The sequence below is a fragment of the Condylura cristata genome, unplaced genomic scaffold (assembly GCF_000260355.1).
Source record: "Condylura cristata isolate star-nosed mole 26May11 unplaced genomic scaffold, ConCri1.0 scaffold00025, whole genome shotgun sequence".
In the NCBI taxonomy this organism is placed as follows: domain Eukaryota; kingdom Metazoa; phylum Chordata; class Mammalia; order Eulipotyphla; family Talpidae; genus Condylura; species Condylura cristata.
In genome coordinates, this window is record NW_004567126.1 from 2,675,119 (window position 1) to 2,700,890 (window position 25,772).

Sequence of the window (25,772 nt, forward strand, 5' to 3'; positions counted from 1 at the left end):
TCCTAGGGTTGGGCCTGTGGTTGGGTCCCGCCCCCCGCAGCAGCTTGGGATCCACTCACCTAGCTGTGTTGTCTCAGTTTATATCCAGGGTTTGTGGGGGCTGCTGGGACAAAGGTCAGCAACAGGTCTGCGGCTATCCTCAGGTCTCTGGTTCTGAGCTGCAGCCTTTTCCCAGGATTTGGTTTCGTCTTCTATTACTTTTAACAAAGTTTTATAGTTTTCTTTGTATAAGTCCTTTGTGTCTTTTATTAGGTTTGTTCCCACGTATTTGAGTTTTTTGTTTAAATTATAAAAGATGTTTTTCTTGATTTCTTCTTCATATTGATTATTTGCATATAGAAAGAATATTGATTTTTGTATGCTGATTTTGTATTCTGCTACTTTACTAAATTGGTTGACTATTTTGATTAGTTTTTTTTTTGTGACTTTTTAAGGATTTTCTATGTCCATTACCACATGATCTGCAAATAGTGATAGTTTTACTTTTTCTTTCCCTATTTAGATTTCTTCCATATGGGTGTTTTTCTTGTCTTTTGTTTTGGCTAGGACTTCTAGTATTATATTGAAAAGCAGTGTTGAGAGTGGACATCCTTGTCTTTTTGCAGAGCTTAAGGGAAAGGCTGTTAGCTTTTCACCATTGAGAATGATAGTGGCTATGGGTTTGTTGTATATGGCTTTTGTTATGTTAAGGTATGCTCCTTCTATCCTGAACTTTGTTGAATGCATTTTTGGTATCTATTGATATGATTCTATTTTTCTTTTCTTTTTGTTGATGTGTTGTATTATGTTAATTCATTTGCAGATGTTGAACCATTCTTGCATCCCTTGAATAAATCCCACTTGGTCATGGTGGATTATCTTTTTGATGCATTGTTGGAGTCTGTAAGCTAGGTTTTTGTTGAAGATTTTTGCATCAGTGTTAGAGAGATTGGCCTGTAGTTTTACTTTTTTGTGTTTTCCTTGTTTGGCTTTGGTATTAGTGTAATGTCAGCTTCATAAAACATTTGGTAGTATTCCTTTTCTCAAAATTTTGAAAGAGTATATGTAGGATAGCTCATTTCTTACCTTTTGCTATAATTAATTTATGAAACTGCTTCTGGACTTTTGTTTTGGGGAGGGTTTTTTGTTTCAGTTTCACTGCTTATAATTGGTCTGTTTAGTTGGTCTGTTTCTTTACTTCTCCCTTCTAGCCTTGGATGATCGCACAGTTCTAAGAATTTGTCATCTCTTTTAGATTGTTGAGTTTGTTTGTATATAACTGTTCATACTAATCTCTGATAATTCTTTTGATTCTGCTGTGTCTGTTGTAATTTCTCCTTTTCCATTTATGATCCTATTTATTTGTGTGTTCTCTTATTTTTTCTTTATGAGGTTTCATAGTTTCATTGATCTTTTGGATTTTTTTTTAACTTCAATTTCATTTATTTCTACTTTGTTTTTTATTACCTCCTTTCTATTGCCTTTTGGGTTTTTGTTGTTGTCCTCTTTCTTTAAAGTGGGAGACTAGGTGATTTCTTTGAGTTCTTTCTTTCTTTCTGTGAGCCTGTATTGCTATGCATTTCCCTCTTATAATTACTTTTGCTGTGTCCTGTATGTTTTTGTGAGTTGTGTCCTCATTGTCATCCATCTCAAGGTTTTTTAAAATTTCTTCTTTGATCTCCTCATTGATCCACTGGTCTTCCAGGTAGTTTGGGTGTCAATCTCCAGGAGATAGGAAGGTCTCTTGGTTTCTTTTCATGGTTTATTTCTATTTTAATGCCTTTATAGTCAAAGAAGACAGTTAGTAGGATTTTTATCTTAGTTTATCTATTGATGTTTGTCTTGTGTCCTAGTATGTGATCAATCCTGGAGAATGATCTGTGTGCACTCGCTTGAGAATAATTGTACACGGGTTTTTTTTGGGTGCAGTGTCCTATGGATGTCTGTTAAGCCCATGACGTCTAGTTCTTATTTAATGTTCCAGTGTGCTTACTTATTTTTTGTCTTGTTGATCTGTCCATCCAGTGATATGTTCAAGTCTCCTACTGCATGTTTTCTCTGATGTCTATTTTTAGAGGTGATGATAATTAGCTCATATATTTGGGTGTTCATTTGGTGAGTATATGTTGATGAGTATTATGTCTTCCTGATGTATTGTCTCATTAGTCATAATATAGTGACCATTGTATCTCTTTTTACTTTTTTTAGTTTGAAGTCTGTCAAAAGTATAGGTAGTCCTGCTTTCCGTTTTGTTCCATTCACTTGTGGGATTATTTTCCCACCTTTTACATTCAATCTATGTTTATCTTTTGTAGTAAATGTGTTTCCTGTAGACAGCAAAGATTGGGCTCTGTTTTTAATCTAGCATTCCACTCTGTGCCTTTTTATTGATGAGGTTAGTCCATTTACATTTAGAATTAACATTGGTACACTGTCATCTGTATTAACCACTTTGTTTGCCTTTTTTGTGATTCTTTTTCTTACCATACTCTGTTCTTCCCATTTAATCCTTTGTTGGTTTTGGAGTGGGGGATTTCTTTCTGGAGTGGAGATTTAGTAATAATGAATTTCTGAAGATTTTGTTTATCTAAGAATGTTATTTTATTTTTCCTTCAAATAGGAAGAAGAGCTTTCTGGAATTGAGTATTCTTGGTTGGAATTTGTTTATTTGGAGCTTGTTAAATACCTCACCCCCATTCTCGTCTTTCCCATAGTGTATTTTTGATGTCAGCCTATTTGGTTTCCTTTATAAGTTATTTGTTTTTTTGCTCTTGTCAGTTTCATTATTTTTTCCTTGTCTTGGTCCTTTGGAAACTTCACTATCATATGTCCTGCTATTGTTTTCTTTCATTGTGGTAATTTGTTCTTCTTACTGTTTTGTCCCAATTTCTGTGACCGGCCTCAAGAAAGGAATGTGGGAAGCAGAAAGACTGAGCAAGCAGTTTATTGCTCCTGGACAGCAGCTGAGACAGAGCCCCTAGGGTGAGGTCCGCAGCTACTGCCAACCCAATAAGGGGGAAGGGTCTCTTACATAGATTCTAAACTCAGATTCCAAAGGGGTGACTCATCACTGTGTCCTTGATGTGAGGCCCAGTATGCTGTCACCTTCAGATAGTCCCATCCAGGATCTCAAGGTCAGTTTACTACCACTTCATCAAGCCTGGATGCAAGGCTCAATTCTTTACTGCCCTAATTCAGTCTTTGTCAGTAAATCTTTGGTCACTCCCAACACTAACTTCCTGTATATCTATTTTCATTTCCTTCTTCATGCTTGGGAAGTTCTCTTCAGCTATCTCCTTGCATAGTTTCTTGGTTCCTATGTCTCTTCTCACCTTCTGGGATTCCTATGATGCCCATTTCCTTATCTCATGGTACTTCTGAAAGTGTTTCTTCATTCTTTTCTATTTGTGCTTTTCTTTCTTTGGTTCTTTTTATGTCTGTATCATAGAGAGTACTGATATGTTCTTTCATGTCTTCCATTCTATTTCCTCTTTAAAAATATTTACTTATGCATGCAACAGCTGGGCCAGAGGTGCAGAGGAAGTGAGAGGATACACCAGAGACAGAGTTGGGAGCAGAAGAAGCAGATGTACTGACACTGTTTTTAGGCCTTGCACCACCAGGGGGCCCTTTTCCATTGTGTTTTTATGGCTTTTCCCCAAGTTCTAGAGGTCCTCTGATAATCTCTGGATATCCTCCAGTTCCTTACCATTCTTCCTCAGTTCACTGACTATATTCTTTTCTCTCTGCATTTTCTCTTAATTCTTTGTTTTCATTATGACCTTTTTGAATCTTTGCCTGTTAGATGTTCTGTGTCCATGTTATTGGGTTCTGGAGATTGTCTTTTTCCTGTGGTGTATTGTTTCTAGAAGGACCTGCTTAATCATTTGTAATTTTCTTTCTTTCCATTGTTAGCTTTCAGTTTTTTTTTTCCTGTTTGTAGTGCCCATTCATATGCTAATGTTATCCCACTGCTTGCTTAATAGGGCCCATTCCCAGAGTTGGATGTCTGTGGAGAGGCCCCACATGCCCACCTTTCATTGTTTGGATCCCTCCGATGTCTCAGGATTCTCCTGACATCTTGTATTCAAGCTTTTTCTCCCTTACTTCTAGATGTAGTGGTTTGGCTTTGTGGCTGGGTGTCGGGGACTGACCCCATCCAGGCTTTCAGAGGGCAGGGCCTCTAGGTAGGAGTGGTGTCCTGAGCAGAGATTTCAAAAGAGAGAAAAAGGGCATGAGGAAGAAAGGGGAATGGGAGTTGGGTGCAACTCTTCCTGCTCTGTTTTCAGCAGAGGTTTATTTTATACATTCTAAGCAAGCAGTGGGATGGGATAACATTAGCATATGGATTGGGCTGAGAGATCAGGATCATCTTTTTTCTCACAGTTTGGGGTTCTATTGACCTTCAGCTGAGATTATAACATTTATTATTCTCAAAATTAATCTATTAAAGTTAAAACAGATACATAAATTTATAAAATTTAAGGTTAACATTGCTATATTTGACACAGTGATAATTGGCTAAAAATAAAGTCTCTTAAACCCTAATTACTACTTAATGAATTTCATTCTCATTGAGCTCTATGGTAGAGGGTAAAGTGAAGTTGAGGGCTAGGGTGGAGTAATTTTCTTGTAAATCAGTCACAAAAAGAGATACAGTAAAGTTCTTTAAAAAAATAGAAAGGGTAAGTAGTTCCTTAAAAACTGAATAGAAGACTTGAGTGAAGTTCCTTATTTAAAGAGTAAACAATAGAAAACTTAAGTAATTCTTTAGAAACTAAATAGAAGGCTGAAGTGAGACAGTAGAGTGATAAGATTTGGGTTCTAGTCTAGTCTGGGCAGTAAAAGAACATGTTCTAGTACTGCCTCATATTACAATATTGAGTTTGCTATAGAAGCCAATTGCTTTTATTAATCAGCCAATAGTAAAATTATTTGACTTCAAAAGGAATTTCTCACCCTGGTGCAGCACTTGCTTGTTTGGGCCAGGCAGCGCCTTATGAGGCTAAGGCAATCCAGTTGTAAACTGAAGGTTGCTCAGAATATTTTGACATTATGATTATACAAAAAGGGGAGGTCATAACATAAGTTAGCATGGAAATTCTGATTTTTCAGAGCTTTTCCTTTTCTATCCAGAATTTGTCAGTCGATAGAAATTGCATAGCTTGTGTCAGGTGGGTGAGGGGAGAGGGTTCCGATGATTTATTCTCTTCCCTCCCCATCTTTTCAAATTACCTTGGCAGTCAGCGTGGAACACAGGTGCCACCAATTCTGTCTACTGTGTCCAAATCTATCAAGATATTGCTGTTATATCTCCCTATCAGATTTTTAAAAAATAATATAATAGTTTATTTTTACGTCATTTTGTGCCCTTTTTCTGTCTCAGTTGTAATCCCTCTGGACTTCCCACCCCCAGTTCACCTGTATGCCATCACCATAGTCTAGTCACTCCCTATCAGATATTTTTATGGGATAATTTAATCCCTGTGTCCCTTCTCAGCTATGTTGATAATGTCACTCTCCTTATTGCTACTGTTAAAGAAATATAAAATCCTATATATATTTTTTTCATTTTATTTATATACTTTTACATTGTTCACATTTGTAGTATTTGATTTCCCCTCTCAGGTGTTTTCCCCATAAAATTCCCACCACCAAGAAACCTATGAACCATCACCATGGACTCTTGTGCTCTAACCTCCCATTTTCATTCTTCTCCCTCCCCTTCCCCTGCTGAATGTCTCTGATTTATAATTTGTTTGCTAGTTTTGTCTTTATTTCCCCTGACCTCTTTTATGGTTTCCTTATGTTCCTCCTAAAAATGAAGCCATCTGATCTTTTTCGTTTTCCTTCTGGCTTACTTCACTGAGCATAAGTCCTTGCAGTTTCATCCATGTTGCTGCATATGGAATGTTTAGTATTTCTGATTGCTGGGTAGTATTCCATTATGTATATATAGTACATCTTCTCGATACAGTCATTTGTTTGGGGGCATTTAGGTTGTTTCCATATTTTAGCTGTTGTAAATAGTACTACAGTGAACATAGGAGAGCAGGTTGCTACTTGAATTATTTTTGTGTACTTTGGGTAGATTAAAGGTCTAAATATATTCATATTTATTTAAGTAACCTTTTACTTAAGACTTTATCTTTCACTAAAGAAACCAAATATTAATTTACATATTTGAAATAGAAAAACTATTATAGAATGAGAGAAGAAATGTGATCAAACACTATAAATCTTGTGTGGGTATGTGTTTTTGTTTTATTTTATTTTTTTTCTGCTAGATAAAAAAGGCTTTAGAACTGCATGAACAACTATGTCAGCGGATGGGAGTAGTTATTGTTGGCCCAAGTGGTGCTGGAAAATCAACTCTTTGGAGAATGTTAAGGGCGGCACTTTGTAAAATTGGCAAAGTGGTGAAGCAATATACTATGAATCCCAAAGCTATGCCTAGACACCAACTACTGGGCCATATTGACATGGACACAAGGGAATGGTCTGATGGTGTTTTGACAAATAGTGCTCGCCAAGTAGTTCGAGAACCTCAAGGTTGGTCTTTGCTGGGTGATTCATTTTTTTTACTTAATAATTTTTAAAGAAAGTAACTTCTTTGAAGTGCTGTTCGTATCAAGTCTTATTACCATAACTGCCTGATGATGTACATTGGAATTTTACTTTGAAGAGGCTCAAGATGTTCTCGAATATTGATGTATGCTATATAGCAGCTTTTGTAATAATAGAAATTCAGTAATCTAGATAAATTGTAATTTAGCATTGGATTAATTTGCCGAATAAATTTGAAATCTTTGCTGATTTGATATCATGATGCCGCATAAGTACAAGATTCTTAAAAAGATTTATTATTTTTATTTCTACATAGAAGAACTTGGGTGGTGTGTATGCCAGAGGGTGGGGTGAGAAAATTCATCAGAGACAGAGTGAGGAGCAGAACAAGCAGATTTAGTGGAATACACTGCTGAGGGGAACATTGGGCAAGATGGGAGAGAGCTTGCTGTGCCATCTGGGTCAGCTTCATGGCTGGGGACTGAACTCATGCTTCAGTGGCTGGCAGTAGCTTGATAGTGCTGAATCTTTAACCCCTGCATCACCAGGATGCCCCCAAATTATATCATCATTTCATTAATAATAATATTTTTTAGACTAATGAGTAAAATGTTTGTAACTTTCCTAAGAAAGTTGGGAGGCAATGTTGAATACAATCTCTTAATTTTCAGTGTTGTGATTAACATCACACCAAAACAAAAAAGAAAAAAGAGAGAGATTAAACATTATCTATATTTATTTCCCATGCTTTTATTAGTAGTATATTCCTCTTTAAACTGTTTCAAAGGTTCAAGTGCAATTTGGAAATAGTCTTAGGAAGGAGAGATAACAATGACTGTCTCCAAAAAGGCTCAAGCACTCAACTTGTTTACTGATTTTCCTATTTGAAGCCACCTTCTCATTTATTCCAGATCTCTTAGGAGATCACTAAAAAGTGGGTTTTCTGTATTTTCTAAAAGATAAACATATAGCAAGCATTCATACATTTTATGTCATCATAGGAAATATGGGTCTGAAAAATATCTCATAATGTTATTGTGGTAGAAATATCTGGTTCTTATAAACCTTGTTTTCTTATGGTGAAATCACCAGTCTGTATGATAGCAGATAAACAAAACATCAGTTTGTACGGAACTGTCATTGGCCAGCTCAGCCTGTTTTGCCATTGGTTCTCCAGCACATTTGTAGGAGGGATTCACATGAAAACTTTCAACTTATTTGACTTCTTGCTTTATTTTTAGCTTTCTTATTATACTACTTATGAAAATCAGCTCTTAAAAATAAGAGATAACTATTTTATTACTAATTGTTATCACTGCATATATATTTTTTGTTTCATCTCTCTTTTTTTTTTTGGTTTGAATAGATGTCACCTCATGGATAATCTGTGATGGTGATATTGACCCTGAATGGATAGAATCTCTGAATTCTGTTCTGGATGATAATCGACTACTCACTATGCCCAGTGGAGAAAGAATTCAGTTTGGTCCAAATGTTAACTTTGTATTTGAAACTCATGATTTAAGTTGTGCCTCACCAGCCACAATATCTAGAATGGGAATGATTTTCCTTAGGTAATTTTCTAGAATCTATTCTATAATTATGAATAATTTATCAATATTTAATTTCAATCATTGAATATTACTCATAAGTGTTTTGCTAAAACAATTATTTTTTTATTTTAATGTGATAGTTTATTTTTATATTATTTTGTGCCTTTTTCCATCTCAGTTGTTCAAACAATTATATTTTAATTTCAGAGGATCTTCAAGCTTTAATAGTGCCATGGAACTTTAGTAGTTAACCCTCTATGGGACAGAGAAAAAGAAATACATATTTTTAAAGAGTTGCATTGAGCCTGCATTGCTTCTTAAATTCCAATATACATTTTAATCTCCAAGGATTTTATTAAAATGAAAATATTTTTATAATATGTTGGTGGATGGGGTGGGGACTTGGGATTCTGTATTTCTAGTAGGTTTATTTTGAGTAGGAAGGGTTTATACCACTATTTTGCTAATCTGTAGATATATAATTATTTAATTCATTTTTATTTATAGATGAAACTTATTTATTTTATAGAAAATGAAGTGTATGTATTATGTACCTATATGTGTGTTTATATACACAAAAGAATTTTATATATACACATGCATATATCAATGCAACTGAAGTCAACTCTAGTTTATTAGAAGATAAAATATATGTATAGTATAAAGAACAGCAATTTGAAAATGAACTTGCAATTTTTTTAAAGATTTATTTATTTATGCTTACAGAACTGGGGTATAGGCCAGAGGTGTGGGTGAAAGGATCCACCAGAGACATAGTCGGGAGCAGAACAGGCAGATCTACTGAAATACACCTGCTGATGGGGCTGGCCAGGAGAGGTCTGCCAGGCCATTTGGGTCAGCTCCTTGGCCTGGAATAGGATTTGTGCTGTAGTGGCTTCAGTGAGTTTCATATTGTGGTGCTTTAACCCATTGCACCACCAGAGAGAGCCTGAATTTACAATTAAAAAAAAAAAAAAAAGGCATACAAGAACTAAGGTACAGGCCAGAGGTGTGGGGATGAGAAGATTCACCAGAGACAGAGTGAAGAGCAGTATCTACTTAAAGACACTGCTGAGGAGAGCAGTGGGCAGGCCAGGAGAGGTCTGCCACATCATGTGAGTCAGCTCGCTGGTCAGAGATCAAACTAGTACTGCAGCGGCTTCTGACAGCCTCACAGTTATAAGCTTTAACCCACTGTGGCACAGGGAGGGCCCCAGATTTGCACTTTCTTTGCTACTAATTTCTAATGTGTTTGTGTTAATCTGTTTCAGTGATGAAGAGACAGATATTAACTCTCTGATAAAATCTTGGTTGAGGAATCAGCCTTCTAAATACAGAAATAATCTTGAAAACTGGGTTGGAGATTATTTTGAAAAAGCTTTACAGTGGGTTCTAAAGCAGGTAAGTTAAGCTTATTTTTTCATGGCTAACCATTTTGTCAGGAGGTATGATAACTGAGAATAGTGCTTACACATGATGTTACATATATGTCACCTTATAGATTTTCAGTGGAGTTTTGCTGGAAAATGGGGTGGAGTGAGAGGCAGCTGTCTTCATTGCTGACCTTCTAGATTTCATAGCATAACTTGTTATTTCTATAAGACACTTTTTATTCTATAAGCAGTTATTTGCATTGCTTAACCTACAACTTTAAATATTGGAGTGACTTTCTAATTTTTATTAACAAAGCCACCTGCTATCATATTTTACTATGTCATTAGATACCTACATATATTATGCTAGAAACAATACTGTTTTTAAAAGTATTATAGCTATTTAACTAAAGTTGAAAAAGGATGTTGAATTACTTGTAATATTATTGAAAGATTTTTTCAACAAAAATATTGAGTATTTAATATATATCAAAATATACACAATCCCTTTTATTGAGAAAGGTTTGCCTGATGGAAGAAAATAACATGTAAGAAAAAAAATCACACTATAGCAGAATGAAGAGTATATTCTTGTCTTCTAGAAGAGATACGAGTGAGGTCATACCTAATTTTGAACTTGAAGCATGAGTAAATGTTTTGCATGTAAGGGTTTTCAGCTATTTAAACTTAATTTTTTCCATTTTATTAGTTTTTCTTTTATGTCTTTATTTTTATGAAAGGTCAACAAATGGACAAAAATATAAGTGAATTTTTTAATAGTATCTGTTAATCTGAGCTTGCTTTAGAGGTCAATACTTTCAGAGCAAGACTTTTGAGCAAGACATGTATAGAAATGAATATCTCATTTAATTTTCTCAGTCTTTATGTCCTCAATTTTTGAAAGATGGGAAACTAAGAATTTGTGATTAAATGGTGTAAATGAGATAGATTCTTTGGAAGTCTCAGGGAAAGAACTGCCAGCTTTCGGTCTGAGCTTGTGCTTCTATAGTAGTATGTCTTTCAACTGTAACCATCTTGAGGACTAGGACCTTGCTTGTCTTATTCCTGGTTGTATCTTCAGAGCCTAGTATGGTAATCACAGACAGAGTAATGAGTGAATAAGGACATAGGTACAAAATTAAATACCTCATGTCTACATTGCAGCACATTTCAGCAAATATGTTTTTATTTCATTAAAATAAAACATACAGAGCCTAATAATTCTCTCTAATGAAAATAGCGTGAGGTCATCTATATGCATGCTGTTAATGTTAGAATGTATAGCATTAGATGGAGTAATAATATTGATATATAGAAGTTTATGATTTGAGAGATGATGACCAAATTGCTATCCATTAAATGAATACCAGAGATTTAGTTAGAAAAGCTGATTCTGCATTGAGTTACTTTTTTTATATGTTGAGTTTTTTCTTTTTGTCCTTTACTTTGTTCACTATATTCTGAAGCATATAACCATAATGGCTGCTCTAGTCAAATGATCAGCTTTACTTATAATTTAGAGCTTTAGTCTTGTATTACACTAACAAATCAATCTAGAAGCTATTATGTGGGTTTCCTTTATCTTACCTTTAAAGCCTGGCACCTTTCACATGACCTAAACAGCTGCATTTCTACCCATCTCCCACTTTCTTCCTCCCATTTCTTTATGCTTTTCAAAGTATTTTATTTTGCAGATTTTTTTTTTTTTTAAGATTTATTTATTTATTTGTGCATACAGAACTGGGGTACAGGCCAGAGGCTCAGGGGCGGTGAGAGGCTTCACCAGAGACAGAGTGGGGAGCAGAATAGGCAGATCTACGAAGTACACTGCTGAGGGAAGCAGCGGGTGGGCCAGGAGAGGTCTGGCTCGCCATGTGGTCTCCTCCGGGGCAGGCTGCAGGTGGGAATTGAACTCATGAGGAAGTGGCTTCAGATTCTCAGTGCTGTGCTTTAACCCGCTGCGCCACCAGGGAGGGCCCTTGCAGATTTTTTTTAAACAATGAATATTGGTTTATTTTAATTAAAAACACTTTAAAGGCAGTGAAATTAAAATTTTTACTTCTCACCATGGCCTATACAAGTCTACATTTTGACTCTTGCCAGCCTCTCTGACTTAAACCCTCCTTCCTTTGCTGATTCAGCCACTCTTGTATTTTCTTAACCACTCAAATGGCTTACCTTTGCCTGTGCATTAGTCTCAACTTGTGACATCCTTCAGATGTTACCTGAATTGTTGCCTTTTCCAGAGGCATTGAGACCTTGCTTCTAGTTACCTTTTCTCACTATGCTCTGTGGAGTTGTAGCTGTTATCACAACTTGATAAAGTTAAAGATAGAAATATATAACTGTGCTTTCATGGTTGTTTTTTTGTTCTCACAATTTGCACATATAAGTTAAATGAACTTTCTACAACTTTAATCTAGGGATGATTTTAAAAATAATCTTTGGAAATCTGTGTGAACAGGAATGTGTGTTGATATAAGTTAAATTGCTAATATTTTGTTTTTATCATGGATTTTAATCAACAGAATGACTATGTGGTAGAAACCAGTTTGGTTGGAACTGTGATGAATGGTTTATCTCATCTACATTGTTGCAAAGATCATGATCAATTTATTATTAATCTCACAAGGGGGCTTGGCGGGAATCTGAATATGAAATCACGTCTGGAATTCACTAAAGAGGTAATATATGTTTAAAACCTAAATTAAGTCAACATATTTCTTTAATTTTCATTTTTTTCTTAACTGCCCAAATATAGTGATTTATTATTTTTATAGAGCTTGTAAATTTTGACATTAAATTTTTAATAGAGAAAAATATATTTATAGATTTACATATAAACACATTTATTATAACATTCTTTTCTTTGAACTAGTTTATGATAATTTATATTATTGGTATTTTATACAATTAGGTTTCAATAGGTTACAATTTAGACCATATCTTTCATGTTAACCATTGTGGAATCTTAACCATTTGAATATTGTAATTATTTAATTAATTTTTGATCTTAAGATATTTTTTTGTAATTATTTGTTTAATCAGAGTATTTTTAACAATAAGGAAAGCTGAGATGGATTAATAATTATATAGTCTTTTTAAAAGAGACTAAAAAAATTTCAAGGTGTGTTCTAGTCAAGTTGTTTAAAAAGCTGAATTTTACATATTAAGGCATTTCTTCTGTTTGTTCTGTTGAAGTAATTGAACAATTATGAATTCCTCTTGGTTGGGACCAATATTATGTTCCTGCCTTTCTACCATTTTGTTTCTTCTTTTTATTAATTTTTATCTTTTTTAAAAAAATTAAGTAATTGTTCATTTTTGTATAATGTGTGCATGTATACTTTCTTCTTTTAGGTGTATTCCTTGTAAAATCCCCACCACTAATTTACCCGCAAGCCATCACTGCAATCTCTTGTGATCTTCTCTCCCATGTTTTGACCTCTTTTCCTCCCCTTGCTTGCAGAATGTCTGCAATTTTGTTTTACTTTATATTATTGATATGTATTTTTCCTGATCCCTTATTTGATTCCTCTACAGTACTCCTATAAATGAAATTATCAGATATTTTTCTTTTTCCTTTTGGCTTATTTCATTGAGCACAATCCCATTTAGCTCTATCCTGAGAATGACATGAGTTTATCCTTTTTAATTGCTGAATAGTATTCTAGTAGGTATATAGACCATGTCTTCTTGATCCAGTCACTTATTTTTGGGCATTTAGGTTGTTTCCCTCTCTTACCTATTGTAAATAGTGCTGCAGTAAACATAGGGGTGCAGGTGTCCTTTTGAATTAATATTTTGTGTGCTTTGTGTAGATCCCTAGGAGTGGAATTGCTGGGTCATATGAAAACTTAATTTTTAGTACTTGAGAAACCTCCACACAGTTTTCCTTAGTGGTTGGCAGTTTGCATTCCCACCAGCAGTGTAGCAAAGTTCTTTTTCTCCACATTCTTGCCAACATTTGTTGCTCACTTTTTTTTTTTTTTAAGATTTATTTATGCATACAGAACTGGGCTATAGGCCAGAGGCACAGGGGCAGTGAGAGGATTCACCAGTGACAGAGTGGGGAGCACAATAGGCTGACTGATGAAGTGCACTACTGAGGGGAGCATTGGGAGGGTAGGAGAGGTCTGTCGCACCATGTGGGTCACCTCCAGGGTGGGGATTGAACTCATGCTGAAGTGGCTTTCGCTTCTTAGTGCTGTGCTTTAACCCGCTATACCACCAGGGAGGGCCCTGACTGCTTTTTTTTTTTTAATGTGTGATATTCTCATTGCTCTAAGGTGGTATCTCATTGTGGTTTTGATTTGCATTTCCTTGATTATAAGTGATGTTGAACTTTTTTTCATATATCCATTGGCCATTTGTGTTTCCCTTTGGAGATGTGTCTTTTTAGCTGTTCTGCCCATTTTTTGACAGAAGTGTTTATTTTGTTTTGTTAAGTTGTGTGATCTCTTTGTAGATTTCTGTGATCAGTCCCTTATCAGCTATATTGTGTGCAGAAATTTTTTCCTAATCAGGGTGTATCTTTGTTTTAAGTCTTGTCTCTTTTGCTGAACAGAAGCCTTTTAGTTTGATATAATCTCAGTTTATCTTTCCCTTAACTTTCTTTGCTTTGATGGATGTGTCTTTAAAGGTGTTACTAAGATGTATGTCATGTAATATTTTGCCTATATTTTCTTCTATATATTTTACAGTTTCAGGTCTTATGTCCAAGCCTTTATCCATTTTGAGTAGGCTTTTGTGCATGGTGTGAGGTAGTAGTCTAGCTTCATTCTTTTGCATGTAGTAGACTAGTTTTCCCAGCACCATTTATTGAACAAACTATCCTGTTGCATTGCTTATTCTTTGTACCCTTGTCAAAGATTAGTTGTTTATAAAGATGTGAGTTTATTTCTGTGTTTTCTATTTGATTCTATTGGTCTGTGTTTAATTTGAAATCAGGGAATGTGCTATTTCCATTCTTCTCCTTTTTAGTCAGAGAGCTTGGCTATTTTGTTTCTGCTTTTATGCCATCAGCCCATCATTTTTTTTGTTTCCCTTTCCATGTCTGTTCTGTTGTCTTGTAGAGTGGGGAGCAGAATAGGCAGATTGACTGAAATACACTGCTGAGGGGAGCAGTGGGCGAGACAAAAGAGGTCCTCTGCCCCATGTGGTCACTCCCCGAGTGGGGATTGAACTCATGCTGCAGTGACCACAGATAGCTTTATAGTGCTGTGCTTTAACAAACCTTGTGCTACCAGGGAAGGCCTAAACAGGCATTCTTTTATCAAATTTCAGAAGAAAGGTGATTCAGATTTATCTCAGATACTAACTCTCTGCACCTTTCCCTCTTCAGGTTTTTAACTGGGCACGGGAATCACCTCCAGACTCCCACAAGCCAATGGACACCTACTATGACTTAAGTAGAGGGCAGTTAGCATCTTATATGCTGAAGAAGCCAGAAAACTTAACTGCTGATGATTTTAGTAATGGACAGACTCTCCCCGTCATTCAAACTCCTGACATGCAGCGAGGTCTAGATTACGTCAAACCTTGGTTAAGTTCTCATACTAAGCAGCCATTTATTCTTGTGGGACCAGAAGGATGTGGCAAAGGGTAAGAGCAAGGAAATGTTGATGGAAGTGTCCATTGTGGATTTATTCTCACCTATCCTCCTAAATCATGTTACCAGCTTTTGTTACCTTTCTTTGGTTAAAGCAACATTGAAGTTTGCATGGAAGACTCTTTTATTATTACTACTTATAAAAATACTATTATGATAGTTTGGAATATATCCTTTTCTCTGTCAGTTTATGTGTTTTCTAAAGGAAAGGTAGCAATATGAGGAAATACTCTTAAAAATAATCTGTGCATACAATCACAATAAAAAAAATGTCTTAGATATATCTATAAATTGCTATTTGTTTAGTTATAAAAATGACTCGATGTTAACAATTAAAAAAACCTTTTAACTAAGTGGAATTCAACCATTTTTAGAACTTATTGAATGTAATTTCATAAAATAAAGGAGTCATGTATTATGTTTGACTTTATAGTATAAAAACTCTATATAATATAATTTTTTAAATGGAGATTTTAATATCTTTACCTATTTATTTCAAATGAAAAAGAATTGGTGTCTTTTATTTTTTTAGAGAGTTGGTGTCTTTTACATATATTTTATAAAACTAATTTATTTGTGCTAACTATGAGGATTATTATTTATTTATATATTTTTTTTTTTGCAGAGCTCCAATAAAGCCTCAAAGTATGGCTTTATTTTTTACCAGTCCATAAAGTTAGAAAGGAAACCTTATTAAACTTTAACTAACTAAGGAAACCATATAATATTTACTACTTTGCCCTTAAGTAACATACATAATTCAGAAATGGATATATTTGTAAAACAGAAGTTTTATGTTGATATAAGGATATTTTATTGGTTGTGTTATCAAAGTCAAATGTCTTACATCTCTCCAGAATGCTGCTCAGATATGCCTTTTCCCAGCTCCGGTCTACTCAGATTGCTACAGTTCACTGCAGTGCACAAACTACATCCAGGCATCTTCTACAGAAGCTGAGCCAGACTTGCATGGTAATTAGCACCAACACAGGTCGAGTGTACAGACCAAAAGATTGTGAGCGACTTGTTTTGTATTTAAAAGATATCAACCTACCGAAGCTGGATAAATGGGGAACAAGCACTTTGGTGGCTTTCCTGCAACAGGTGGGTTTTATCACTGAAGTGTTTCTATAAAAATGGAAAGAATTTCATCTGATTAAACTTTTTGGCTTTTCCTCTTTAGGGTCCCATTTCTCTAGCCTCAGTCTTGCTCCAGGGTTACTTTCTTTGCTTTCTATCCATTTAGAAGTTAGTTTTACATTAGATGATACATCACAAAATGAGTGGTATATACTTACACTTATTATCTGCCCTGTGTTCTCAAAATAAGGACGAACGTAGAAGCTGAGGATCTTGCTGACATGGGAAGTTTTTAAAATTTTTTTAGATATTCTTCTGACAGCTATATAGCCTTGGTCATGCCCCTTTCTGGCTTCTCTAGGCCATGAGTCTCCCTCTTTGTCTGTGCAAGGATTTGAGACCATATGTTCTCAGTCAGTGTGGAATATTTTATTTCTCTGTGTGATTTATATCTCATGAGAAATCTGAAATTGTAAATTAGAGCTTAAGGTGAATATGTTACAAATTTAGCTTTAATGACATTATAAATTATTTATAACTTATAAAATTGACATTCCCCTTATATTTTTCCTGATTTCTGTCACTTTTTTCCTTAATTTCTGGTGGCTTTATACTATCATCAGGATTTTAATGTTTGTTAGAGAGAAAACTACTTTAAAATGTTCAATCATGGACCCTTGAGTAGTATTTTTCAGTAATATAAGAATTTAAAACACATTTCAGTCTTAAATTCTTGAGTTTAATAGAGGATGGTGTTTGCTTTTGAAAACAATTGAATTTTATGAGAAAACACGTCATGAATACAATATCTAAAAGATAACCATTTAAAATATATTTATTTTCAAATAGGTATTGACATATCAAGGATTTTATGATGAAAATTTGGAATGGGTTGGTTTAGAAAATATTCAAATTGTTGCCTCTATGTCAGCTGGAGGAAGACTGGGGAGACATAAGCTTACTACCAGATTTACTTCAATTGTTCGTCTTTGTGCTGTTGAGTATGTATCTTACTTTCTTTTGTTTATTTATTTATTTTTTGTTGGCCTGAGGAGATATTTTCTAGATTATCATATTTTATTTAAAGGCATCCATTAATGTTTTTATATTCCAAAGTGGAGACTATAAAATGAATAAAAGTTAAGCTTTGATTTTTTTCTCCCACCCTTCTCAAACTGTAAGCAATAGTTTAAACCGATAGAGGCTTTAATTAAAGCATCATATATTAGAAATTTTTTAAGACATAAAACTGAACTGTTTGGTATTGTCTCTGTTCTAAAATCAGGGATCCTGTATATTTAAGTTTTTCTGATTTCAAAAACGAAAAAGATATCAAGTTATGAAGATAATTAAAAGGAGAGTTTAAATCTGAATGAGGTAGAATTAGATCATTTTCATGATTGATAATATTAATCCTCTTGCATTCATTTCCACTGTTTATAATTGTTACAGGGTCTCTGGAATTTTAGGGTTTTTGCTGTGTATGTTAAAATTTGCCTTACAAAAATCTTATTTTTTTTATTTTTTATTTTTTGCTAGTTGCTGGTCATCTATTAACTTTATTCTTTCAGAAATATTGTAAGACATCAATTGAAATATATTGAAATAAGTGTTGGTCTGGGGGAAACAGATTGATTTGATTTATTGTATTAGTTCTACTTTTATAGCTATGAGTAGGATTGCTGCTGTATATACGCTATATTTAACTCAAAATGCTGCTTCTTAAGTGTAACTTCTTTTGTTTAGAAATTTTTTTTAAAGAGCAGTGGGTTTCTGAACAATTATGTTTTTAAGTAATATTATTGGAACCTTATATTAGGACTAAATCTCCCCCACCCCCTCAGTATTTGAATACAGATTATCAGGTATATAATTTGATTGAAGTGGGAAAAGAGTTCTTGAATCTTGCCTAGCCCCTGGGTAAGCCTTGGACATATCAAGTTTCAGAGCAGCACACTTTGAAAGCCACTATTGTGACTTTACATTAAGATTGTAAGTTATTACAATTACGTATCTCTCTCTATTTTTTCCCTGATCCCTTACACTCCTGCTATGAGTGAAACCATCCATATAGTAATTGTAATAAAATAAAAAAGAACATCAACTTACAACTATAAATCAGAGACATCTATGTGGGAGGAGAGGGGAACAAGACCAAAACGGGAGTAGGAAGAACACATGGGACTACAGTAATGGCACATGGATGAAGTGGTGGTGGCAAGTCCACAGGGATTACAATTGAGATGAAAAAATGAACAATATGAAGAATAATATAAAAATATATAAAATAAAATAAAAAATGTGTGGTGCTACAAAAGATTAAGTTATAATTTGATTTATTCCAGCTTTCCTCTTTCTTATATGCCCTTTGTAGTTATCCAGAAAGAGAGCAATTACAGACAATTTATGGCGCATATTTGGAACCAGTACTCCATAAAAATCTGAAGAATCATTCTATTTGGGGTTCTTCATCAAAAATTTATCTCTTAGCAGGATCTATGGTACAAGTTTATGAGCAGGTATGTATGTATGTGATATTTATATTGTCATTTCATGTCTAGTAGTATCACTGTCCTTTAATCCTGACCTGTGGTAATACTTTCCTGTAGTTTATTAAACTTTTTTTCTGGAAGATAAGCTCTGTCAGGGTAAATGCTCTCCATACTTTATTCACTTTTGTATCCCCTCTTCTTTTTTCATACACAATAAATATTAAATGAACGAATTGAGTTGATGGTTATTTTGTTGTCAGCTCAAATTTAGTATAGTTAGAATGGAATTCACGTTCTTTTCAGAACAAGATCCTTCTGGCTTCTTTTAGTCTTCAACCTCGGATTAATCTCTGATATGTTTTTCCCTATAACCTGTGAGGGAATAACTAAGTGCTGTTCCATGATAAAATGGAGAAGATAGTTGAACATACACATTAAAGAATCAGAAGATTTTTTTTTTTTAATATCTTCTCTTGCCAGTGCTGTCCTAGGGATGCAGAGGTGATTGACCTTGTTGCTGGAATTTGACACCCTAATGAGTGACCTAGTCATCTAATGAACTATGATGGAGTGTGATAAGTGCCACAATATCAGCATGTATAAGTCACAGAGATAGCATAGAGAGGAAGTGAATAGCATTTCATAAGCAGTAGTTGTTATAAGGAGGTAAAATCTGAGTTTTGTGAAATGAATACGTACAAAGTGGATGAAGATGAAGTTCTTCTTAAGTAAAGTACATCAAAATTATTTAAGTGTTTGTAGAAGATGCTTCTTCTAATATTGGAGAACAACGTGGATACAAGAGGTTCTCAAGCTCAGAATAAGAATAGCTCCATCCATAAAGAGAGGGGGGTAGGTTCTCAGTTTAATATATTGAAGAGAGGCACAATGACTTGTTACAATGCAGTAACTCCTTAAACATAAGTAGCTTTGTGGTTCCCCCCATTAGAAATCTAACCTTCTGTGTGCCTTGAAATTGTAACTACTGTTTCATAAAGTTTAGGTTAATATTTTTTGAATTCCTTTCCATAAACTGAGGCTTTTTTTTTTTTTTAAAGATTTATTTATTGTCCTTCCAGAACTGGGGTACAGGCCAGAGGCTCAGGGGCAGTGAGAGGCTTCACCAGAGACAGAGTGGGGAACAGAACAGGCAGATCGATGAAGTACACTGCTGAGGGGAGCAGTGGGCGGGCCAGGAGAGGTCTGCCACACCATGTGGTCACCTCCAGGGCAGGCGGGAATCGAATTCATGCAGAAGTGGCTTTAGATTCTCAGTGCTGGGCTTTAACCCGCTGCGCCACCAGGGAGGGCCATAAACTGAGGCTTTTAACTGTTCTTTTTTTTTTTTTTTTTTTTGCCACTTTTGAAGTTTACGAACTCTTCTTAGATAATGTTTTAAAGTGCATGAATGTACAGGATAGTAAAGGCAGCTATATTGAAATACAATTCCCTCTACTGCTAGAATTGGCATTCCTGTATAATTTGACTAAAATTCATAGCATGATGAAATATTTGAGTAGACTGATTACTTATTTTCATTTTCAGGTGCGGGCCAAATTTACTGTTGATGATTATAGTCACTATTTCTTTACTCCTTGCATTCTTACTCAGTGGGTTCTTGGCTTATTTAGATATGATTTGGAAGGAGGTAAGTTTGCTTTCCTGATTTCAAAGCACTTATCTTTCTTTAGAATGTCACAGCATGTCTTTGTTTTTGTTTTTGTGTTTGTGTATGTTTTTGTGTTGTATATTAACCTGTAAACGGTGGTAAGTTATACTGCAACTAATTATGGTATTTAAAAATTCTAATATACTAATATTAAAGTTAAATATTGACAGTATACTTAGACATTAATATTTAAATTTAAGATACTACATTTTCTTCTTTCAAACTATATGTGATTATCCTATTAAAACTTGATTTTATGGAAAAATGAGATAATGACGTAGCAAAATCATGTTTAATATGATTTTTGGATTTATGTATTTTTGAGCAGCTAGAAATAATAGTGATTAGTATAACTTTTAAATCATCGAAGCAAGTACTAATTCATTAATAAAATTAATTTTAATTTTCTTCCCTTTTTTTTCTGTTTGTCTGATGCCAAAATTATGGTATGTAGACTCTTATCTATTTCTTCTTCTTATATTGAAACAGACCATTTTAAAGTCAATTGATTTTTATTACTATTAAAGAATTTCTCTTTTTTTAGGATCCTCAAACCACCCACTAGATTACGTGTTAGAAATTGTAGCATATGAAGCACGGCGCTTATTTCGTGACAAAATTGTTGGTGCAAAGGAGCTTCATCTGTTTGACAGCATTTTAACATCTGTGTTTCAAGGAGATTGGGGCTCAGATATATTAGACAATATGGCAGGTAATACAGTTATAGAATGTATGTAAATTTATAACTTTGTGAGAACTTTAAAGATTATTTTTCCTACTAGTAATATGATTTCAAATTTCTAAACAATCTAGAATTCTGAATGATGTTCATGTTATTTTTACTAAGGGGACTGCTCCTTTTTCCAAGATTTCAACAAGCATGGCACAAACATAATATAATGACAATAATTGTTTCCTTGAAAGAAAGGGGGTTAGGACATACCATTGTTTATTTATTTTTTTTTTGTGTACACAAAACCTGCAGTATTTATTATGTGACCTGTTACACAAAAACTTTGCAGAACTGTGATCTGTATCATTGGACATCATTTTAATTGTTTTTTTAAAGGACATACCATTATTTTAAAGATTTATTTATTTATATATACAAGAACTGGGGTACAGGCCAAAGATTCAGGGGGTGAGAGGATTCACCAGAGACAGAGTGGGGAGCAGAACAGGCAGATTGACTGAAATATACTGCTGAGGGGAGCAGCGGGAAGGTCAGGAGAAGTCTGCCTCTCCATGTGGGTCACCTCTCTGGTCGGGGATCAAACTCATGCTGCAGTGGCTTCAGATAGCTTCATTATGCTATACTTTAACCTGTTGCACCACCAGGGAGGGCCCAGGGCAAACCATTTTATATTTACAATTCAAAATTTTATTTCCTTCAGGATTTTTCTACTAAAATTTTTAAAATAATACCTATACATGAAATTTAAATATCATTGAGAAAAATCCACATTTGACTATGATGACTAAAATTACTCTTTTGATTAAAAGTACTGGCCATTGTCATTACTTCTTATTATGTAAACAGCATAGACCTTTACATACTCATGTTAACAGATTCTCCTTTGTTAGAAGCGCAGCATAACATCATTAAGTCAAACAGCTTCATCACATTTGCTGTATTACTGCTTAATAACCATTTTACATTTTGAAAAGTTGTCTGAGTGATGCATGCAATATGAAAATCACAGTGTAAGCGCCTTTGATAAAAAAGAAAGACCATGGCCCTCCCTGGTGGCGCAGCAGGTTAAAGCACAGCACTGATAATCTAAAGCTGCTTCCGCATGAGTTCGATTCCCGCCTGCCCTGGAGGTGACCACATGGTGTGGCAGACCTCTCCTGACCTGCCCGCTGCTCCCCTCAGGCAGTGTACTTCGTCGACCTGCCTGTTCTGTTCCCCACTGGTGAAGCTTCTCACCGCCCCTGAGCCTCTGGCCTGTACCCCAGTTCTGTGTGCACAAATAAATAAATCTTTAAAAAAAAAAAAAAGACCATAATATGAAATTTTTATTTTTAAAGATTCATTTATTTGTGCATACAGAACTGGGATGCAGGCCAGAGGTATAGGGGCTGGTGAGAGGATTCACCAGAGACACAGCACACTGTTGAGGGGAGCAGTAGGCAAGACAGGAAGTCTAGTGCTTTGTGGGTCACTTTCCTAGCCCAGGATTGAACTCGTGCTGAAGCAGTTGCAGCTAGCTTTGTAGTACTGTACTTTAACCCATTGTGTCACCAGGGAGGACCTCAAATATTTTCTAATAAATCTTTCAAGCTACAAAATGAGTTTCTATTCTTTTAGAGTATAAAACTAGGTTTCAAAACATCATATTAACACATTCTACATATTGAACTTTTCTAGAGTTGGTATTGTTCTGGCTTATTGCATAAGCCAGAGGGAATCTTGAAGGTGATTTCCTAGGTGCAGTTTGCATTTTGGAATAGGAATTGAGAACTTAAGACTGTATGAAATGCTGAAAGAAGCCTAGAAATAGTTCTAAGTGGACTGGATTTTCAAAGTGGGCTTATGTGATCGTGGCCTATAGTTTTCATGGCTTAGTATGAAAAGGTTTTGGTTCTTCAGTGATTCCATGTTTCTCTGTCTGAAAATAAAGTATCTCTGCAATAAAAACTGGCATATCCTTTGGACATGAGATAGTATCTATGTCTTAATGGCTATCTGAGTTTCTCTAGAGTTTGGTGTTTTCAGACTCCCTTATAGTAGTTCGCTATGGTAATTAATAGAAGTAATTTAAGTATTTTTGCTTTGCTGGGGATGACCTTAGTTGGATTAATTAGCTAAAATATGATTTGGTGTTTACTGATGCTCCCATTACAAATAACATATAAAACAAAAATATGTTTTTTTCTATAGGTAGTTTTTATGTTACATGGGGAGCACGACATTCAGGAACAAGGGCAGTCCCAGGACAACCACTGCCTCCACATGGGAAACCACTTGGAAAACTCAATTCTGCTGATCTCAAGGATGTTATTAAAAAGGTATAATATGAATGAAGAATTTGATTTAGGATTTGATTATTTTTATAGTCATTAAATATATTTATTGCAGACTTTTTAAGCAGGTGGAGCAAGAATTGCTACTTTATCCTTTAGGAATTTAGTCAATTGTAGCGGATCTAACTAGATACCCATGTGCTTATGCAGAAATGCGTAAAATTGTCAGGATGCATGTTTAAAGAAGGTATCTATAGAGGCTTAATATTAAGTGGAAAATCATCCTAAATCAGTGGTGTCAAACTTTAGAAAGCATCAGAATCTCTTGGAAAACCAGAAATTATGCTCATTCCTAGGTCCTATTTTGAAAAAGTTTTATTTAGTAGCCTAGAGAATTTGAATTTCTTGCAGACTCCTACTTGATATTGATGCTTTCTGATCCACTGAATAGGCACTATCCCAGCGAGGCTTGTTTTACTGAGGTAATTTTGGGTTAATATATCTGATTTAGAAGTATAGGATCAGCCTCTTCAGGTGTATGTCTAGAGAGATCTCTTTTTCAGGTTTAATTATTCAATACAGTAAAGAAAAAATAGCAACATATATGATTTTTTGAAAAAATATTAGCATTGGAGGTTAGTATGGATTTTAAAGCAAAAAGTTTTTTCATGATCTGTAAACTGATTAACTTGCCTAGAATGGTTATTACAAGGTTTGGGAATGTCGTAAGTTGTTATTAGAATTCTGCCTTCTTTCATCCCTCAGCCTGTCATATGGTTCTTAGTAGGCCATGCTACTTGTGTGTGGTTTTAATGATTTCAAATCAGTATAGAAGGCAAGAATTCACAAGACTTTTTTTTTTTTTAAAGATTTATTTATTTGTGCATACAGAACTGGGGTACAGGCCAGAGGCTCAGGGGCGATGAGAAGCTTCACCAGAGACAGAGTGGGGAGCAAAACAGGCAGATCGACGAAGTACACTGCTGAGGGGAGCAGCGGGCGGGTCAGGAGAGGTCTGCCACGCCATGTGGTCACCTCCAGGGCAGGCGGGAATCGAACTCATGCGGAAGTGGCTTTAGATTCTCAGTGCTGTGCTTTAACCCGCTGCGCCACCAGGGAGGGCCCTCACAAGGCTTTTTAAGCACAAGGTTTCCAGAGATTTGGGATTGTCTTTTGGTTTTTAAACACTGATTTGATTTGCAACTACTGGTAAAATGTATTAATTTGAACTAAAAATTTATTATCTTCATATAGGTAATCTATGGCTTATATTGTAAAATATTGTGGGTGTGTGTTTTTTTATAAAGGGTCTTATTCATTATGGACGAGATAATCAGAATTTAGACATTTTACTTTTCCAAGAAGTCCTGGAATATATGTCGAGGATAGACCGAGTCCTGAGTTTCCCTGGTGGCTCCCTTTTGCTGGCAGGACGCAGTGGTGTGGGTCGCCGCACCATCACCTCTCTTGTCAGTCACATGCATGGAGCGGTGCTGTTTTCTCCGAAAATTTCCAGAGGATATGAACTGAAGCAGTTCAAAAATGATCTCAAACATGTGAGTTACTCACCAGATTTTACTATATTTGGTGTAAAGCCTTTTCTAAAGGCTTTTAAAGATCTTTAGGTTTGTCTGTTATAACATAGTCTTTATTTTAATTTTTCCCATGATTATTAAAAAAATTTTGTTTCTCTATACACATAGGAAAAAAATTTCTGTTAAGTTTTCTTGCTCTCAGGAATCCCACTATTTGGGACATGAAACAAACAAAGGGATGGAATTTATTTAGGACCTATATGGGTATATATATACATGAATGAATGAATAAATACAGTGACTTATGACATATAGAAATAAAGTTTTTAACTGTGCCAAAATATTTGAAGGGAACCAGAACATACTTTCTTATTTTGTAGGTGCTGCATCTTGCAGGTATTGAAGCACAGCAGGTAGTTTTACTACTAGAGGACTATCAGTTTGTTCATCCTACATTTTTGGAGATGATCAATAGCCTTTTGTCTTCAGGTAACTGAATGTTCTTTATTCAAAGATAATGAAATTAATTTAAAAATAGTTCAAATAAATTTATGTTGGTAAAGCTATGTTTGAGGACTTTGTGGCATAAATTTTACCAGGCAAAGATGGGTTTAAGTATGCTTGGGACAGTAAGATTGAAATATCCTATTTTTATAAACCAAGATCTTCAATAACATAAAATGATTATTAATATTGAATTTTGGTTAATGAAAAAATTGACCCCCTGATACTCTTGATGTGGAATTATTCTTTGACATAACCTTTGAGAAAGCTACCAGTCAGTTCTTATTAGAAAAATGTGACATACCATTTAATATAGCAATTTTATCTGTAAGAATTTTTTTTTTTAAAGATTTATTTATTCATACAGAACTTGGGTACAGGTCAGAGGCTCAGGGGCGGCAAGAGGCTTCACCAGAGACAGAGTGGGGAGCAGAACAGGCAG

General features: G+C 34.9%; 1 protein-coding gene across 3 annotated transcripts in view; it reads left to right on the plus strand.

Moving 5' to 3' along the window:
• The window catches only part of DYNC2H1 (dynein, cytoplasmic 2, heavy chain 1), a 250,498-nt gene that overhangs the window by 62,867 nt on the left and 161,859 nt on the right, over nucleotides 1–25,772 (plus strand). For all 3 annotated transcript variants that reach the window (XM_004689056.2, XM_004689057.2, XM_012729844.1), the window contains exons 38-50: nucleotides 6,267–6,531; nucleotides 7,913–8,120; nucleotides 9,371–9,500; nucleotides 12,001–12,156; nucleotides 14,817–15,076; nucleotides 15,941–16,187; nucleotides 17,013–17,164; nucleotides 18,538–18,682; nucleotides 20,201–20,303; nucleotides 20,869–21,036; nucleotides 23,209–23,336; nucleotides 24,599–24,847; nucleotides 25,207–25,315. In XM_004689056.2, the coding sequence (XP_004689113.1) occupies nucleotides 6,267–6,531; nucleotides 7,913–8,120; nucleotides 9,371–9,500; nucleotides 12,001–12,156; nucleotides 14,817–15,076; nucleotides 15,941–16,187; nucleotides 17,013–17,164; nucleotides 18,538–18,682; nucleotides 20,201–20,303; nucleotides 20,869–21,036; nucleotides 23,209–23,336; nucleotides 24,599–24,847; nucleotides 25,207–25,315 (2,320 nt within the window). The remainder of the gene's footprint in view (nucleotides 1–6,266; nucleotides 6,532–7,912; nucleotides 8,121–9,370; nucleotides 9,501–12,000; nucleotides 12,157–14,816; nucleotides 15,077–15,940; nucleotides 16,188–17,012; nucleotides 17,165–18,537; nucleotides 18,683–20,200; nucleotides 20,304–20,868; nucleotides 21,037–23,208; nucleotides 23,337–24,598; nucleotides 24,848–25,206; nucleotides 25,316–25,772) is intronic.